The sequence below is a fragment of the Narcine bancroftii genome, chromosome 2 (genome assembly GCF_036971445.1).
Source record: "Narcine bancroftii isolate sNarBan1 chromosome 2, sNarBan1.hap1, whole genome shotgun sequence".
Lineage (NCBI taxonomy): Eukaryota > Metazoa > Chordata > Chondrichthyes > Torpediniformes > Narcinidae > Narcine > Narcine bancroftii.
In genome coordinates, this window is record NC_091470.1 from 161,233,537 (window position 1) to 161,252,572 (window position 19,036).

The 19,036-nt window shown below is 41.9% G+C and overlaps 1 protein-coding gene across 1 annotated transcript in view; it reads right to left on the reverse strand.

The window, feature by feature from the left end:
* Nucleotides 1–283: 283 nt before the first annotated feature.
* The window catches only part of igsf21a (immunoglobin superfamily, member 21a), a 348,063-nt gene continuing 329,310 nt past the window's right edge, over nt 284–19,036 (reverse strand). The window contains exons 8-10 of the mRNA XM_069918989.1: nt 6,779–6,971; nt 5,217–5,255; nt 284–1,094 (exon numbers count right to left, since the gene is read on the reverse strand). Of these exons, the coding sequence (XP_069775090.1) occupies nt 1,021–1,094; nt 5,217–5,255; nt 6,779–6,971 (306 nt within the window). The 3' untranslated portion in view covers nt 284–1,020. The remainder of the gene's footprint in view (nt 1,095–5,216; nt 5,256–6,778; nt 6,972–19,036) is intronic.

Consider the following 19,036-nt stretch of genomic DNA (forward strand, 5'->3'; position numbering starts at 1 on the left):
CTGACCTCAAGAGTTTCTGCAGAATTTTTAACATATTTTACTGGAAATTATATCTTAGGAAGACATTTATTCTACTCCCATGCTGAAATTTCAGATGTTTTATTCACTTTTACATCTGCTAAATTTGTGCACTTGAAGCATTTAAACATCAGGAAAGAGGCGTCGGTGCCACAAGACTCACCCCACCAGGTTCAGGAACAGCTCCTACCCCTTCGACCGCCTGACTCCTCAACCACAAACTCAATCAGAGACTCATTTAAGGACTCTTACTTGTGCACTTTATTGATTTTCTTTTGTTCTCTCTGTATCGCACAGTTTGTTTACATTCATTATCCATTTACAGTTCTTTTATTTGTTTACATGTTTATGCTGTGTACAGTTTATTTTTGGCAATTAGTGGTAATCCTGCCTACTCCGCAGGAAAAAGGAATCTCAGGGTTGTATGCGATGTCATGTATGTCCTCTGACAATAAATCAGAAATCTGATCTCAAACTTTTCAACCTGTTCATTCCATTGCTCACCTGAGCCCTTCAGGTGGTTATTGTTTGATTCTCTTTATTATGAACCCTATTAATTGGGTCTTAAATCTCAAGAGCATTGGACAATCTGGTCATAAGGACAACTTAGCAGTTTGCCTTTGAGATTTGGATAGAAATTTCTTGAGCTTTTCTTGAATTTTGGCCGTGATTTCACTTTCTCCATTTCTGCGGCGGGATGGTAAATAGTGAAGTTCGATCCTCTAATGCTTTATTCTTTCTTTGCTCACCTTCATTTTACAAATACTGGTGCTCTAACACACTAAAACAACGCGTACATTCTGCAGAAATCAGAGGATCGCTGCTTCTTTTAAAGAGATGGAACTTTATTCAGAAATACATGAAGCAATGGCACATCTTCCAAATAAGAAACACTACAGAAAGGGGAACATCCAGAATTTGAAAAAAAAAATTAAAATAAAAATATTTAATCTTATGCAACTGCTGGATGGACAATTTTTCTCTCAAATCCTCGATGGTCCTTCACGTCAAATCCAATATAACTGCTAGAATCATCGCTAGGGTTAGTCTGGCATTGTTGTTGCATAATGACGCACCTGAAATTAGGATCAAAATTCATCATCTTGCTTTAACCAAATATCTTTTTTATTTGCAATATCTACAGAATGTCATTGTCTGCATTCAGTACATCAATGCCATTCTCATTTCTTCCCCAAACATTTAATCAGTGAAGTATTTGAAAGGTTGCCTGTTTAGGGCCCAGCCCCTCAGTATCCAGTGGCAGCAGGAAGCTTGACTGTGATCTTTCCCAATAGAGCCTTTGTGCAACTCCTATACTTTGGAAAGTATCAGTCAACAGCATTCGTTTGAGAACATCTCTGAACACTGGGAGACAACAAGTTTCAGAAAGTTCCATGCTAGTCTTTTACTGAGCTGAAGATCTTCCAGCAGCAGTTGATGTCAGTGAGTGTCCTGAAAACATCCCATGGAGCACAGAGATGCTCGAGATAAACCCCAACAAAGACTCCTGCTTCCCTTTCCAGTCCATAAGGAGAAGGAATATCATCTCATCCACACTGCAATTGGGTAGGACTGACACTCCTCTTTTGTATGAAGGATTTGACAGGGATGGTTACTTTTGCCCAGACAACAAGGTATTGATGCTTATTTTTTGATGAAGCATTCTGTCAAAAGTCTTTGTCTGCCTGGGAATCATTTCAGAGTCCACTATCTCCCTGTCCTCAAGGGCCTTCAGGGTATTCCATGAAGATCACTGCCTGGTGGACTTGTTTTTTTACAGAATCGTTTTGACAAAGGACAGGAAATTCCAACTGAACATGTTTTAAGGGCACTTGCTTCCAGGCTGAGCATTCCAGATTCCAACAACCCTCTGGGAGAATAAGTTCTTTCTCCTCTAAGCTGGTAACAGCACTGATTCACCACAGCTTATAAACAAATAAAGAACACACTCACTCATTTCTTTCAGCACACCATGAAGTCGACCTTACTATCCACTAGACACAACATTGCATTCCTCAACTCCCCAAACACCTCCCAGCTAAACTCCTCTGACCTTCTCATTGGCCCACTGCCAATGACCCACTCTCCTCCTCCTGCATCTGAGATTCACTACCCATATAACGCACCCACACGTCGCATCGCTTACATCATCAGTGGCGGCCGGCACCACTCCTGACAAAGGTAAGTATGCGACTGCGAGAAGCTCTTTATTCTAAACTTACACCCCCCTGTTTTTGATACCGCTGCTGTGAGATTGTATGGGAATGCCACTGGCATGACTGACATCTTCATATAACCCCAAAATAGAGATTGTGATATAAAATGCAATGCTGGATGAAACTCAGCAGGTCAAACAGTGTACTTGATGTAGCATAGATAAAGATCCATGGCCAACATTTTGCGATTGAGCCCTGTGATATCCTCATTCAGCAAATGAAGTATTCTTTTGCTGTTGACATGCTGCCTTGAGAAAAGTTATTTGATATCAAGGGACCGAATAATATTGTCTAAACCTTGAAGGTTACAAAGCCTAACCTGGACAATGCAGAAACCTGATTGGCCCTCAATTGCTCCCTCTGGATAGGTAATAGAGAGGCACTTCTGGTTAATCGGTCACTAATTGTGATTTCTCACAGATATTGATCTGCAAACATTTAAAATATGTTTCAAACTCCTTTTCCATGGGTCTGCGGCCCATCCATTCAGCCTGCTGCTAGAACTTCCAGCTGTGCAATTAAAAAAGTTAACCATGCTGGTTTGCCATTTGCATAGCCTCAAGCTGGAGTTATTAATATCACAAAGTTACAGACTCACACGGTGAAGTCAATGAATGAGGTTAAGTGATCTCTGCGAACAGATTCTGTCTGAAAGGGCATTTGAATACCTTGCAGTTCTCAACCAAGACCTGTCAATGCGCCCCCTCATCTATCGAAAGAGATTCCAGCAGCCCCACCATATTTAGTTGTTATACAACATCCTCCATAATGTTTGGGACAAAGACACTTTTTTGCCTTTATTTTCCCCTGTGCTTCACAGTTTTAAATGAGTTATTATCAAACAATTCACATGTAATTCAAGTGCATGTTCCAGCTTTTACTCAAGGTTATTTGTCCGCATTTTGGTTTGACCATGTAGAAATGCAACACTTTTTATACGTAGCTCCCCCATTTCAAGGCACCATAATATTTGGGACATTTGGCTTCACTGATCTTTGTGAGTACTCAGGTATGTTTAATTGCTTCAAAGGTGCAAATATGAGAGAGCTAGGCTCGCTTCTAAGCTTTTGATCACCTTTGGAGTCTGTAGTTGCCATTTTTCAACGTGAAGACCAGAATTGTGCCAATAAGAATCAACAAAGCCATTTTAGGATGAAAAACAAGAATAAGAAACAGCGTCCAAAATTTAGGTATAATAAAATCAACTGTTTGGACCATTATTAAGAAGAAAGAGCGTACTCATGAACTCAGTAATCGCAAAGGGATTGGGAGGCCAAGGAAAATCTCCACTGCTGATGACCGAAGAATTCTCATCATAATGAAGAAAAATCCCCAAATGCCTGTCCGACAGATCAGAAACACTCTTCAGGAGGCAGGTGTAGATGGGTCAATGACTACTTTCCGCAGAAGACTTCATGAACAATATAGAAGCAAACCATGGGTTAGCCATAGAAACAGGATGGCCAGATTATAGTTTGGCAAGAATTATTTAAAAGAGCCTACAGGATTCTAGAAAAAAGGTCTTGTGAGAGATGAGACCTGCATCAGAGTAATGGCAAGAGCAAAGTGTGGAGGTGTAATGGAACTGTGCAAGATTGAAAGCATACCTCCTTATCTATGAAACCTGCTGGTGGAGGTGTTGTGGCCTGGGCATGGTGCTGGCGCACTTATCTTCATTGATGATGTAACTGTAAACAGTAGTGGCAAAATGAATTCTGAGATGTTAAGAAACATCTTACCTGCTCAAGTTTGAGCAAATGCCTCCAAACTCATTGGGTGGCATTTCATCCTACAGCAAGGCAATGATTCAAAATATGCCGTTAAAGCAACAAAGGAGTTTTTCAAAAATGTGAAAATTCTTGAATGGCCAAGTCAGTCACCCGATGAACATGCCCTCCCTTTGCTAAAAAGAAAACTTCAGGGGACAAATCCCCAGAACAAGAAGGAGCTGCAGAGCAAAAGAAGAGAAGATACTCAGCAACTGGTGATATCTATGAATCACAGACTTCAAGCAGCCATTGCATGCAAGGGATATGTAACAAGGTACTCAACATGACTACTTCAATTTATACACACCATTGCTATGAACTAAATATTATGGTGCCCTGAAATGAGGGGATTATGTACAAAAAGTCCTGTAATTTGTACACGGTCGAACCAAAATGCATAAGAAAAAATGAGAATAAAATCTGGAATGTGCACTTTAATTAAAGGTGAATTGTTTGTGGAGCACATGGGCACAAAAATGTGTCTTTGTCCCAAACTTTATGGAGGGTACTGTATTAGGGTCACATCTACAGTTAGCAAAGGAGGCAACAAAATGGGATTTAGATGTGTATCCTCTTACCTGAGAAAGGATTAGTTATTCGGGAGGTGGTCCAGAGGAGGTTCCAGTGATATGGGGGGGGTTAGCCTATGAGGAGAGATTGAATCGTCTGGGGAGGCACTCGCTTGAATTTAGATGAAAGGTGATCTTATAGAAATATATAAAATGATGAAAGGTCCAGATAGGATGGAAGTAGGTAAGTTGTTCCCATTGGCGGGGGACACTAGAACTAGAGGACGTTGCCTTAAGATCCAGGATGGCAGATTTAGGATGTTTTTTTTTTCCCCAGAGGGTAGTGAATCTATGGAATTCACTGCCCACTGGAATAGTAGAGGCATTCTCAGCAAATATATTTAAGACAAGGATAGATAGAGTTTTTACAACATAGGGGCATTAAAGGATATGGGGGAAAGGCAGGTTGGTGGAGATCAGCCTTAAACACATTGAATGGCAGAGCAGGGTTGACAGGCTAGATGGCTGACTCTACTCCTAGTTCTTGTATAAACTATCCAATGTATAAGTAACTCCATCATTAACCCTGTCTTGTCTCATCCCTTGATTATGAAGAATGCTGCTAAATTCCACAAATCTGGATCCTGTCACGTCTGCACCCTTCCTAAGTTTCACAGAATGGAAAGAGTTAAAGTTTAACTCACCATTTTTATCATCAGCGCCTTTAGGGATGTTTGGATTTTCTGAAAGATAAAAATATAAATTTTGCATGAACACCTACGTGGTATTCAACAGGTTGGAAATTAAGGCAGAAATAGGAAGGTTGTTTCCATTGGCTGGTGGGTGTAGAACTATGAGCCATAGATCAAGATTCAGGGCAGAAGATTTAAGATGGTGATAAGGAGGGCTTCTCTTGGAGGTGAATCTGTGACATTCTCTGACGAAGGCTTATTGAATGTATTTATGACAGATATGTATAGATTTTTGAATAACGGGAAATATTGGGGAGCTGAGTCCAAGGTCACATCAGCTACAAGCTTACTAAATGGTAGAGCAGGCTCTGCTTTCTTAAGTTCTCATGTTCACAGCTCTCAGGCTCAATAGAACATGTATATTCCAGCTCTTACTACTGAAGTGCATTGAATTAGTATAGATCAGTGGTTTTCAAACTTTTTCTTTTCACTCACATACCACCTTAAGTAATCCTGATGCTACAGGTGCTCAGTGATGAGTAGGGGATGGCTTAAAGTGGTAGTGAGAGGGGGAAAAGAAGGTTGAGAACCACTGCTCTCGACCCAATTATTACTGAAATATTTTGCTTGAGAAAAATTGTCATTGGCCCATTTCCTTTGGAGTTATGAAACCGTGCACATAACGAGTCAATGAGGCACGATTAAAACAGCGGTTTTCAAATTTTATCATCACCTTAAACAATCCCTTACTCATCACAGAGCATCTGTGGGATAGGGAATACTTAAAGTGGTGTGTGAGAGAAAGAAAAAGGTTGAAGAACTGGCTTAGAGCCAACTGAGATGGGGATAGGACAGACAAGTAGCCTCTTTTCTATGATAAGGAAGAAAAATTTAATTTGCTATAACTGATCATTTTTATTATCAATTTGCGGCCATAAACAGGGGATTGAAGGTAGGAGTAGGAGAATGATTGTGGCGGTTGATTGGAAAATTGCCCCGTGATGCCATTGGAAGAGTCTGGCATTTCATGCTCTTACATTATGACACTTGAGTGGGTCACTAGAGAGATGCCAATACTTATAGAATCATTGCCAGGTGAGAATTACTGATGTGGTATTTTGTCCTGCACTGTAAGTAATATACATGGAATGGTGTTTTGGCACAGTTAATGTAGTGGTTAGCGCAATGCTATTGCAGTGCTAGCGGCCCCGGTTTGAATTTGGCGATGCCTGTCAGGATTTTGTGCATTTCCCCTGAGTCTGCGTGGGTCTCTTCCCACTGTCCAAATATATACAGGTTTTGTAGGTTAAATGGTGTATTGTAGGTTAAATGGTGTATCATCGGCCGGAGGGGCCTGTATGTCAAAATTTGTACCAATCTGCGGCTGAAATTCAGTTCCCTTGATTAAAACTGAACCCATTTTCAGAACTTGGATTAAATGGAGTTGTTACTATGTTGCACACCTAGTGTATTCAACAAAGAATTGTATTTTGCATTGGTGACTTCAAAACTAAATAGACTGTAGAATTGAACATACTGCAGTATTGTGCAGCAGGTAGTAGGTTTGCACTTACCAAAAATGATGAGTCTAGCATGAGTGTCCGTCGAGCCCAGAGGGTTTTGGCTGGTGCAACGGTACATTGACCCATTCAGTTCTGCTGGCACTCTCTCCAACACCAGCTCTTTACCATCATGCTCGATGCTTCCATCCAACAGGCGTCCCCCAACTCTGGTCCATGTGAAGAGAGGTTCCGGGAAAACTTCGTTCTGTTAAAGTAGAAAGTGTGGCAGGCATCAAGTTGTCAGCGAGTCCCTGAGATTGAATATTGTTGGTGCCCTAATGTACCAGTGGTTCTCAACCTTTTTCTTTCCACTCACATACCACCTTAAATAATCCCTTCCTAAACACAAGCCATAGGTGATCTGTGTTTAGGAAGGGATTACTTAAGGTGGTATGTGAGTGGGAAATAAAGGTTGAGAACCACTGTAATATACAAATATGTCACTGCCTCCTTACCTAGAGGGATACAAGGTTACAATCTGATGTCACATCCATGCAGAAAAGAGCTAAGACCCGTGGTTAAATTTGGAGCTGGGCTGAGTCAGTGCTATCTTTATTTTGGTTCAAAAATCATGGAAATCACTTTCTAACCCTGCAATGTGGGTGGGGTGAGGATGGGGTTTAATTTCAGTATTATGAATAATAATATAATATAATAATATTCCGTTTGGTAAAAGAGTTTAAAAATTCTTGAGAATAGTTGATCACTGTTTAGTAGGCTACTCAAAGTCTGAGCTTTATTCAGAGCTCATCACGGCCTGACTCAACAGCCGCCTGCTCAGGAAATGTGCGGGTAAAGTCCTTGTGCATAATTCTTGTTGCAAAGGTTTAAAACTGATCACTTTTAATCCTGGAATGTCATTGATTCTTTTTTTGTGAGTTACAGAGCCGTTGTCATACCCACACTCCTGTTCGGCTCCGAATCATGGGTCCTCTACCGGCATCACCTACGGCTCCTAGAACGCTTCCACCAGCGTTGTCTCCACTCCATCCTCAACATCCATTGGAGCGCTTTCATCCCTAACGTCGAAGTACTCGAGATGGCAGAGGTCGACAGCATCGAGTCCACGCTGCTGAAGATCCAGCTGCGCTGGGTGGGTCACGTCTCCAGAATGGAGGACCATCGCCTTCCCAAGATCGTGTTATATGGCGAGCTCTCCACTGGCCACCGTGACAGAGGTGCACCAAAGAAAAGATACAAGGACTGCCTAAAGAAATCTCTTGGTGCCTGCCACATTGACCACCGCCAGTGGGCTGATATCGCCTCAAACCGTGCATCTTGGCGCCTCACAGTTTGGCGGGCAGCAACCTCCTTTGAAGAAGACCGCAGAGCCCACCTCACTGACAAAAGGCAAAGGAGGAAAAACCCAACACCCAACCCCAACCAACCATTTTTCCCCTGCAGCCGCTGCAACCGTGTCTGCCTGTCCCGCATCGGACTTGTCAGCCACAAACGAGCCTGCAGATGACGTGGACTTTTACCCCCTCCATAAATCTTCGTCCGCGAAGCCAAGCCAAAGAAGACCTACTGTATGTACATGCTCCCACTATACAATGCTCCCAACTTTCAAAACACCAACGGGTGGATTCCAATTTAGAAGCATGGTCTGCTCTTCTCTGCCTCACTAAGTCTGTAACAACTGCATCCTCTAATCATTATCCTCCAGTTTCCAGAGGGTGCACTCTGCTTCTGACATTCATCTGTAAGGAGTTTGTATTCTCCCCGTGTCCGTGTGGGTTTTCTCTGGGGGCTCCAGTTTCCTCCCACCATTCAAAACATACCAGGGGTGGGGGTGGGTTAAGGGGGGTGTAAACTAAGCGGCATGGACTCATGGGCTGTAATGGCCTGTTATCGTGCTGTGTGTCTAAATTAAAATTTTAAAAATTAAAAAATTTCTCCGGTTCGCACCAGTTCTCACTTCACCCTACCTCTTCATACCAACATACTGGCTAATTGCCCTCATGGCACCCTTATACTCCCTCCAGTTCCAACAGGTAATTGACATACTCTAATCCCTATTCCTGAAGGTAAGTGTGGTGATATGTTTCCTCCATTGTATATATTGGATATATTGTATATATTGGAGCTGGCCCACCCACTGATGACTCATACCCTATGACTCCTCCCCTGTGGTCTTGGGCCAGAAAGGTCGAGCCACCTCTCCCTTCCCTTCATTCCTGTACCTGGATCCGGGCCAGCAAGGTTCTTCTGTATAATCTTGGTGGTGACTCACAGTACACTGCGCTAATTGTGCTATTTCTTGCACATAGGAAGGAAATCCTATTGGAGCATCCTAATTTGTCTCTGTAGGCATCAAACATTAATGCCACCTCTCCCTCAGCGCACAACCAGTCAAGCAACCCAGTCAAGTTGGTTTTGATATTGACTTACACATTAGTGAGATAGTTTTTTGACTCAGATCCCAAACCGAAACAAACTGTACTACTCTCAATAACGCCTCATTCCAGAAACTTGTTTTTGGTGGCACTGAAATGCAATGCAGATTTCAAAGAGTTCATCATCATTCCGTGAAGAGCTGCTGTCTCTGTGAGCTGCCCCTTGAGCTCTTAATATTTTGTTGCCTTCTTGCTCACATCAAAGTGGGGATGAGGGTTCTATCAATCAATAACTGTTTTAATACCTTTTCAGTTTCTTACTTTCAAGGTCCAGACTGCTTTGTATCAAAGTAATTCTGTTTGTCTTGACTTGAGATGCTGTGTAAATCTCTGGGGGGTTTTAAGGGCTAGATTTCAGACTGTCAAATGCCCACCAGTAAATAAATGAACAAGGAATTATTTTGTGCAGCTGGCTGGCAATCTCTGTCAATAGTCCAAGGAACTCTGGACCGGACAACAGCTTGAAGTCTCACAGGTGATATGGATGGAAGGGGTTGCCCATATTTTTGTATAATCACTGTATTATTGCCAAGAAACAACAAACACCAACCCCTTTTTTGTTCAAAATGATGGCCGTCGAGGAAGCAAGACATTTATGTGTAATTCTCAAAAGTGCTGGAGAAACTCGGCAGATCCACATTCAGGTTTATTATCATCCTGAGCACAACCCAACCGAACAGCATTATCCTGGGCCAGAAACAGTGTTCCCTTTAAGCTATGCATGCACTCAGCATGGAGCATGTGCGTGTGCACTTGCGCACAGCTTAGAGGGCAGAAACACTGGTCAGAAACTTTAATTATATCTCTTTCCACAGATGCTGGCTGACCTGCTGGCTTTCTCCAGCATTTTTGTGCATTGCTCTGCAACCACAGCATCTGCAGACTTTCCTGCTTAACAACATTTATGTTGCCATCGTTTTGTAGTACAGGTTTGTGGTGCCTGTATGTCTATCTTGGAGGGGGGCAAGGTTGGCAATGCGATTAGCACAACGCCTTTACAGCACCAGCGATTGGAACAGGGATTTGAATCCCATGCTGCCTGCAAGGAGTTTGTACGTTCTCCCTGTGTCTGCGTGGGTTTTCCCCGGGGACTCTTACCACCGTTCAAATCGTATTGGAGGTGTAGGTTAATTGGTTGTAATTTGGGCAGCACTGAGTCGAGGACTGAAAGGGCCTGTTACCATGCAGTATGTCAAAAAACAAATTTTTAAAAAAGCTCAGTGGGAACATTCTTTCCCTGGGTTAGCAGATTCCAAATATGTATCACACGAGCGTGTGATACGAATATTTGGTATGTCGCCATTGACTCTTGAAAACTTCTGTAGGTGCATCATGGAGAACATTCTGGTTGGCTGCATCATTGTCTGATACAGAGCTGCCAATGCTCAGGAGGGTTGTTAACTCGGCCTGTGACATCATGGGCACCAGACTTCACTCCATCGAGGACATCTACAAGAGGCGGTGTCTTAAGAATGTAGCCTCTATCCTTAAGCACCCCCCAGCACCCAGGCCATGCCCTTTCCTGCTGCTATCAACAGGAAAAAAGGTACAGTAGCCTGAAAAAAGGAGCACTCAGCGCCACCAGGACAGACAGCTTCTTCCCTCTGACATCAGATTCCTGAATGAACAATGAACCACAGACACTGCCTGACTTTGACTTTCTCTTTTCCTTGCTCCATTTTAATTTTTTTTTTGTGACCATTTATATAAATGTTTGTACTGTGATCCTACCTCAAAACAACAAATTTTGTGACATGTGCATGACAATAAATTCTGATTCTGAGAATTGTACACAAAATTGAGCTTCCTCTGGTATATAAAGGGAATGTTTCACTGTGGGAGGCTTTGTCCTTTGAATCTTTGGGCTATCTTCCTTAAATAATGCAGATCCCAAGACAAGATGGTTAAAAAAAATGATCCCTGAATCGATATCTTTAGAATAGAAATAAAGTGGAGACACTCAGCAGATCTGGCAGCATTTGTGAAAAGAAACACAATTAACATTTCTGGCCCAGGACCCATCATCAAATTGGGATAGATGTTTTTTTTGCAACTAAAAAAATAGATGGGTAGATTATCATTAATCTGCTTGCTGTCTTGTGCAGTTTGTGAGAACTTGCTTTGCCTAATTTGATGCAGGATTTTATATATTATTTGCATCAATCCCAAACGTTAGCATTTATTGGTAATTCAAAATCATGATGTCTGACCTTTTATGAAGATATAGTCCTGGGAAAGAGTTTCCTGAAGTTATTCCATTTATACGGGAAGTGGGATGAGAAAAGGACAATGCTTCAAAAATTGTTGACCAGTTGTAGAGTTATGCATTAATATGTGAAAAGTTAAGATATGCATTTAGAACAATTGAGATATTTATTGCATGCACATATAACTATAGACACAAAGAACACTGCACCCCTTTGGCCCATCTTGTCCATGACAAACTATATTTTGCCTACTACCATCAACCATGCTCCTCCACACCTTTCCATCCATGTAACTAACTAATCTCATCGTATATGCCAAAATTGAACCTGGATCCACCACCTGATTGCACCCTCTTCCTGCCCTCTGAGTGAATAAGTTGCCATTTGTTCCCCTTAAACATTTCACCTTTTACCCTCAACCCATGTCCTCCATTTCTGGTCTCACCCAACCTCTGTGCCAACAGTTTGCTTGCATTTAGTCTATCTATAACCCCTCACCATTTCGAATACCTCTTTCAAATCTCCCATCATTCTCTGACGCTCCAGGGAATATTGTCCTAATCTATGCAACTTTTCCCTGTAACTCAGATCGTCAAGTCCTGGCAACATCCTGGTAAATTTTCTCCACACTCCTTCAGTCTTAGTGATATCCTTCCTATAAGGTGTGACTAAAAATGCTCCAGATATGGCCTCACCAATGTCCTTTACAACTTCAACATTACATCCCAATTCCAGTATTTAGTTCTTTTAATTTATAAAGGTCGGTGAGTGAAAAACTTTCTTTACAACCCTATCTTCCTGTGACACCACTTTAATGGACAAGATATTGTGATAAGGGAAGAAATCATATGAGAGAACATTGGAACAGTATTCTTTACCTAAAAATCTTTTGCAGTTGCTTTTAGCAGCATTGAAAAATCAGTTTCAGTATAGGAACAATGGAATTAAATAGCAAAAAGGACTGATTAAGGCCAGAAGTGAGGAAACATTGCAACTACATTCCTTACTCAAGGCATTTTCCATCTCCTCAAAATAGGATATTTTTATTTATGTATGAATGTTAAAAGGCAGACAGCCTTTTGAGAGTTCATCAAGAAAGAGGACGGCATGGTGAGAGGGCGGTGTAGTGGCTAGCACAATGCTTTTACTGCGCCAGCACTGGGTTCAAATCCAGTGGTGCCTGTACGGAGTTTGTACATTCTGCGTGCGTCTGTGGCGGTTTCCCCTGAGTTCTCCGGTTTCCTCCCACCTTTCAAAACATATGAGAGTTGTTGGTTAACTGGGTGTAATTGGGTGGTACAGGCTCGTGGGCCGAAAGGGCCTGCTATTGTGATGTACGTCTAAAAGACAAACATCACACTTACTATCCTCAATAACTTGAGAAGACAGAGAAAAAGGAAAACATTGGTGGCCACGGCTGAGATATCTCATGATTTACAACTTGACAGACCAATCCTTTCTGAGATAAAAATCACATCAGAAGCTACTCATTAATGCTTTATGTTATCGCATAACATTGATGGTAATTGTAATTTTTTTTTGTGAACCTATAGTACACTTCTATTCATTGATGCCTTGAGTAAACTGTGATCTTTGAATAAAGTTCAAATCTTTCAGGGTTTCAGTTGAAACATCCTTGACATGTTCATTCATTTAAAGTAAGACTATTGGAGGGTTTATGCCTCTGTTTGCCACTCCTTTCTACACATGCCCAGAAAGTTGAAAGGAAAAGTTAACAAGATAGTATTCTGGTATATGTCTGGTATGGTGGGATTCTTGGATAAACATGCCTTGAGCTTTTCCATTTTCATTTTGACAGAAATCCTTGTCTTTCCGCATGTATTGATACATTCCCATCCGTCTAAAGTCCATTAACTCTTTTCATTCTTATCAAAATGAAGATTGGGGACAGAAGCCGCTTTCAGGTGGCCAGAATACCCGACTGTAAAGCCGCCTATTCTACCCCAATGCGGCTGTTGGGTGGCCACTTGAAAGTGGAGAACCCGGCCAGGAGGAGCACTTACCTAACCCTCCTCCTGTAGGTTTATTTTCCGGCTATGAGAATCCCCTGTTGCACCTGAAAGCAGCAGTGGGACTACAGCCACAGTTACACAGGAGCCGGTTCACTCGGATGCGGCTCTCCTTCAGCCAGCACGTTCACGTGACAGAAAGGCGCTCTTTTCCGTGGATACCTGAAAGTCCCAGCTGCACTCCCCCAGCTGCGTTTGCCAGAGCATTATCTGTATCCGAGCACCTGAAAGCAGCTATAGATTCAGGGAGACCTGCATCTTAGATTAGTCCCTTCATCTCCACCTGTCTACACTGACCAAGATGGCATTCTAGGCTAGTCGCATTGTCCACATTTGGTCAATATCCTTCTAAACTCTTTTTATCCATATATCAATCCAAATGTCTTGAACATTGAAATTGCACCTCATTCCAGATATGGGCTCTTCTCTGAGTAAAAACACTGCCCTTCAGGTCCTTCTTAAATCCCTCCCCTCCCCTCCTTAAACCTCAATCTTCCAGCAGCTGGCTTTATAAAATCTTAACTTAGAAGCTACCACGAGAACAACCTTGAGAGGATAAAAATAGCACAATCAAACTAGTATGACAAATGGTAAGGGTTCATTGTGGTGCAGGAATATAATTTATATTCAAAGCTCCTCTATCCCTTCACCTTTGCTGCTTCTCAAATATTTTCTGACCTAATGGAATGCAAATATGTTCCCACTGTCTGTTACCTGAAGGGGTAATCGTCTGCAGAACTGTGATAATTATTCTGCTGGGTGTCTGGATGTTAACTGAGCAAAATACAATAAGAATGTTTACATCTTGTCAGAACCTGGTAGCAGACAAATTGCTCCACCAGCCGGCTTTTGTTTGGTCTTATCATGAAACTCAATTCTCTTACACAGAACATCCAAAACCTTTCCTTCCTGGCCGAGTTTTCTCCTGCTTCTAGATCTGTGGTACAGTTCCATTTCCATCAGTGGCACACAATCTGCCCTGAGGGGACACTCAGAAATCTTTTATCTGAACGTGGACCAATCAGACAAGGTTATACATTGCTGTGCTTTCAGCCAGTTTTTGAATGATATTGTGGATCATGGTGATTCATCTGTGGCCTCACCATGGGGAGAGCGTAGAGCAGAATCGACCTTATTCATCACATATCAGCGATTGAATGTGGTTCCCCACAATCTCACTTTCAACCTCAAATCTCCCAAAATACTCTTTTCATCAGTAAATGGGGGGAGGGGCAAACTGATTACATAGGACATGACAACACAGTACAGTTGTGCCGACCTATATATTCCTTCCAAACAAAAAGTAAACCCTACCATGTAACCTTCAACTTTTCTTTCATCTCTGTGCCTGTCTAAAATTCTCTTACATGGCCCCTAATGCTACAGCCTCCACCACCACCCCTGGCAACTCTCGGTGTAAAATAAACTTGCCCCTGATGTCTTCCCTAAACTTTTCTCCCTCCACATCTTTCCTTCCTTCGTGCACCAAGAGGTCAACCGTAACAATGTATCAAATCAATAAACTCAGCAACAGAGCCAAGGAAAGCCGAAAGGTGTCTATTCCGTGCATCTCAGGAATACTCTAAGATAATTTACTGTACTCAGCAAGCGAGAAATTATCAAAACCCAGAAGTTGCAGTTGCTGGAAATCTGCAGGAAAACAGGATGCACTCAGCAGGTCTGAGAGCACAGAGTTAAACAGAGTTAATGTTTCATCATAATTTATAAAAGGGGTTGCACTTGAGGAACAATTGTTGGCTCTTGGACTGTACTTTTTTGGATTACAGAAGGATGGGGGGGGCGGTCTTCATCGAGGCATTTTGAATACTGAAAGGCCTAGCCAGAGTAGATATCTTCTTTTTCATGGCTGGGGAGTCTAGGACAAGAGGGAATAACTTCTGGATAAAACAGAGGCGTGGGAACATTTCTTTAGCCAGGGGGGGGGGGTGGGGAGGAGGCGGGGGGGGGGGGGCGGGTCGTGAATCTGTGGAATTTGTTGCCCTGGGCGGCTGTGGAAGCGAGATCATTGGATGTATTTAAGGCAGAGATCGATAGGTATTTGATTAGTTAGGGATCAAGGGTTATGGGGAAAAGCCCGGTAAATGGGGCTGAGGGAGAGGAAGTATCAGCTCATGATTAGAATGGCGGAGCAGATACGTTGGGGCAATGGGCCCTATTTCTGTCCTATACCTTGTGAACTAAGAAAGTGAGAAAACAATTTAGTTTGAAGTTTTGGAGAGGGTGGAAAATAGATGGATAGAATGAACCAAAGGACTAGCTCTGAAACTATAAGCCCAGGATCGCATGGGTAATCCCAACGTTTATAGATTTGTCCAGACATAGATTAAAATGAACAATTCGAGAGAAAAACAAAACAAACAGCATTGTTAAATTTGTGAAATGCAGATCGTTGCGCATTTTCAAATCTGCATCTAAAAGGAGAATACTGAAAATGTCTGGCGGTACCTGCAGGGAGAGAGGTAACCGACTCACCAGTTCTGGAACAACTGAAAAAAATATAGTTGTCTGAAATTGCACAAATTGGAAAAAAAAAAGAGCAATCTGAAATTGCAATACACTAGAGTGCTGGAAGAACTCAGCAGATCATGTAGCATCCACAAGAAGTAAAGGAGAACTAATGTGGCAGGTCTCGATCCTTCGTGAGGTACAAGAAGAAAAACACACAACCTTGCACACCACACCCTCTTGCTTCACCTGTGTGCAGGTCTCATTTTGCTCCCCTGAGCCACCTGAGAAAGTTGTGGAGTACAAACAGGTTATTCTTATCCTGGAAAGACTACCTTACAAGAAGAAGGATGATTCATTGTGTGGAGATCTTTGGAGTGGGCTAATGATATTGAAGTGCTAAATGAATGTCTTTTCAAAGGAAGCATCCAGATTAAACATCAGTGGTTTTGCTACATGGATGCTTTAAGGCAGGGGTGTCAAACTCAAATTCACAGAGGGCCAAAATTAAAAACTTGGACTAAGTCGTGGGCCAAACTAAATATTTATTGAAATTTTTCAACAACATCTGCATGTTTTCTCTTCTTTCAACATATATAATGTTAAACTTTTTCTTATTAAAATAAATGTTTAATAATAGTTTTGGTTAAACTCTTTCCAGAAGAAGCATTAACAAATGAGAAATAAAATATTCAATAAATAATATTTCTCTATAGCCTTTAAGCTCCTTTTAAATGTATTTTTTTTTCACAAGCCAACAAGTCAAAAAAATAACAACTTGCTTCAACGACAAACAGGTTTGTCTTTTAAAATGATGAACATATAGTCTCCCTCCCACCTGTCTTGAAAGGTCCTGTTTTCTGTCTTTGGTTTGGCCATTTATCGTGAGGGGTTTATTACATGTGAGTTGGGCGACAGGTCGCAGATGCCAGTGAAAGTAAAGAGAGGAGGTGGGGCGATTAGCGGGCTGACGGGCCGGCGCCAACACATTTGCAAAGCATTCTGGGATTTGTAGTATTAGCTGTGCATGCGCTATACTGGGGCGTCGGCCAGCGGGCCAGCTCTAATACATATTTGATATGATCTTGCGGGCCAAATATAATTATATCACGGGCCAAATTTGGCCCACGGGCCTGAGTTTGACATGTGTGCTTTATGAGCTCTGTATGAGGTTTGTCTCTCTTTGTTGAACGACAGAATGGCTTGGACTTCTGAGTTTTTGCTTATTGTTGTTGACTTGAATAGTGGTTGAAATCATCACTACATGGAGTGCAGAGAACAGGCCTTCAAAGAAAAATTCATTCTGAACTGAATTGATGTATCTCTTAGCAGTCACCATTGCCGATTGTAGTACACAATTATATTGCTCATTGGTGGAAAAATTGGAGATGAAATAATCCAGCAGTAAAATTGACTGCAAATTCATCCACCATTCTGCAAGCGGAATGGCAGTGCTTGGATGTTGAATTCCACTTCTAAAATAGGTCGATGGCCTGATGTGCTAGTACTTGCCTGTCAGCTCACTTTTTTCAAGTCTGCGGAAACATTATCTCTCTTGGTTTCGTCCCTCCACCGACAAGCTGCAGGTTATTAAAATATTATCTGAGTCACCCAATTATTCGTGTCTGATTTACTTTCTCCAATGAACTTGTTGCTGTTTACTTATATGGATCTCAGGAGAAAGATTTTAAATTTTTTTTAATGTACAGCCCACGAGCCCGTGCTGCCCAATACCCCAATAAACCCACAGTCCCTGTACGTTTTGAAGGGTGGGAGGAAACCGGAGCACCCAGAAGAAACCCATGCCGACGTACAAACTCCTTACAGACAGCGCCGGATCAAACCCCAGTCACTGGAGTTGTAAAAGCGATGCGCTAACCGCTTTTACCCTTTCTGAGAATTTCTGAAAGTTTCAGTTCAAAGCATCTGTGATCATTGTTCTGGTGACAGTGAGAGGCTGGAGAGTCAGAAAGACTTTGCACATCTACGCTTTATGCATGTTGCATTGATGTATCTGATATCATGGATTGGTGCCTTATGACATTATTTGACCATTCCATCCCATGCAAGATAAAATACCTCTGATTAGAGAATACTAATTGAGTGCAGTGGAGGTATGTTCTCTTTCTCACTCTCTTTCACTTTCACTTTACAGCCTTGACAAATATGCATGTGAGATATTAAACTTTTGGCTTCCCTCTCTCCCCTGCTGTTCTGTCACTAGCCATCTGTCAATGTCTCCATTTTTCAAGTATTACATGTTTTATTTAGTGACACACTTTGGGGGTTGGTGCAGGCTCCATACTTCACAGATTGCACTACATTTCACAGACTGGATGGCACCATCAGGTCCAAACTATAAACAAAGGTGATCCACTCAACTAAGAACAAAAGAATAATGTTTGTTTATTCAGGAAAAAAACAGATGGTGAGAGAGAATCATATGATTATGAGTCATGTGTTTAGGATACTTAAATAAATAGTATTTAAGTATTGATTAGCCATTCATCTGATGGACTCAAAGGTGGAGTGACTCTGTAGATGAACAATTCTACTAATTCTCCTTGTCAGGGGAATTATTGAACCACCGTGACCATTGTAATGGTCATTTGGATATAGGAAGGATGCGAATTCCTGCATTGGATTATGACCAGTGTGATGGTCATTCCGACTGACCCGTGCCTGGGTTTTGGAAGCATCATGGAAGTCACATGCTTCGTTTCCCCTATGCGAGGGAAAGGGAAGTTGTGATAACCATTTGTATGAAAGAACATTTCTCTGGAAGGAACTCGACAAGGATTTGTGAGCTTTTGGCAGTCACTGAGTCTCACCTCCTTCATAATTACTTCTGAGTATTGGTTTAAAAGTCTCTCTCACACACACACACACACACACACACACACACACACACACACACACACACACCACACACACACACACACACACACACACACACACACGGGAAGGTTTATAATTTTAAACCTGATCATAAATGGTTGCTATCAGTCCTAACGACTTTTAAGATCTAGGAATTTTTCCCTCGACAGAATTTAAAAAAGCTATGGGAACAAGATTTTCAATAGTTAATTTCTGAAACTATATTGGACTCTATTCTGAAGTGAATGGATTCATCCTTTCTTTGTGCTAGACATTCATTAATACAGTTTAAGA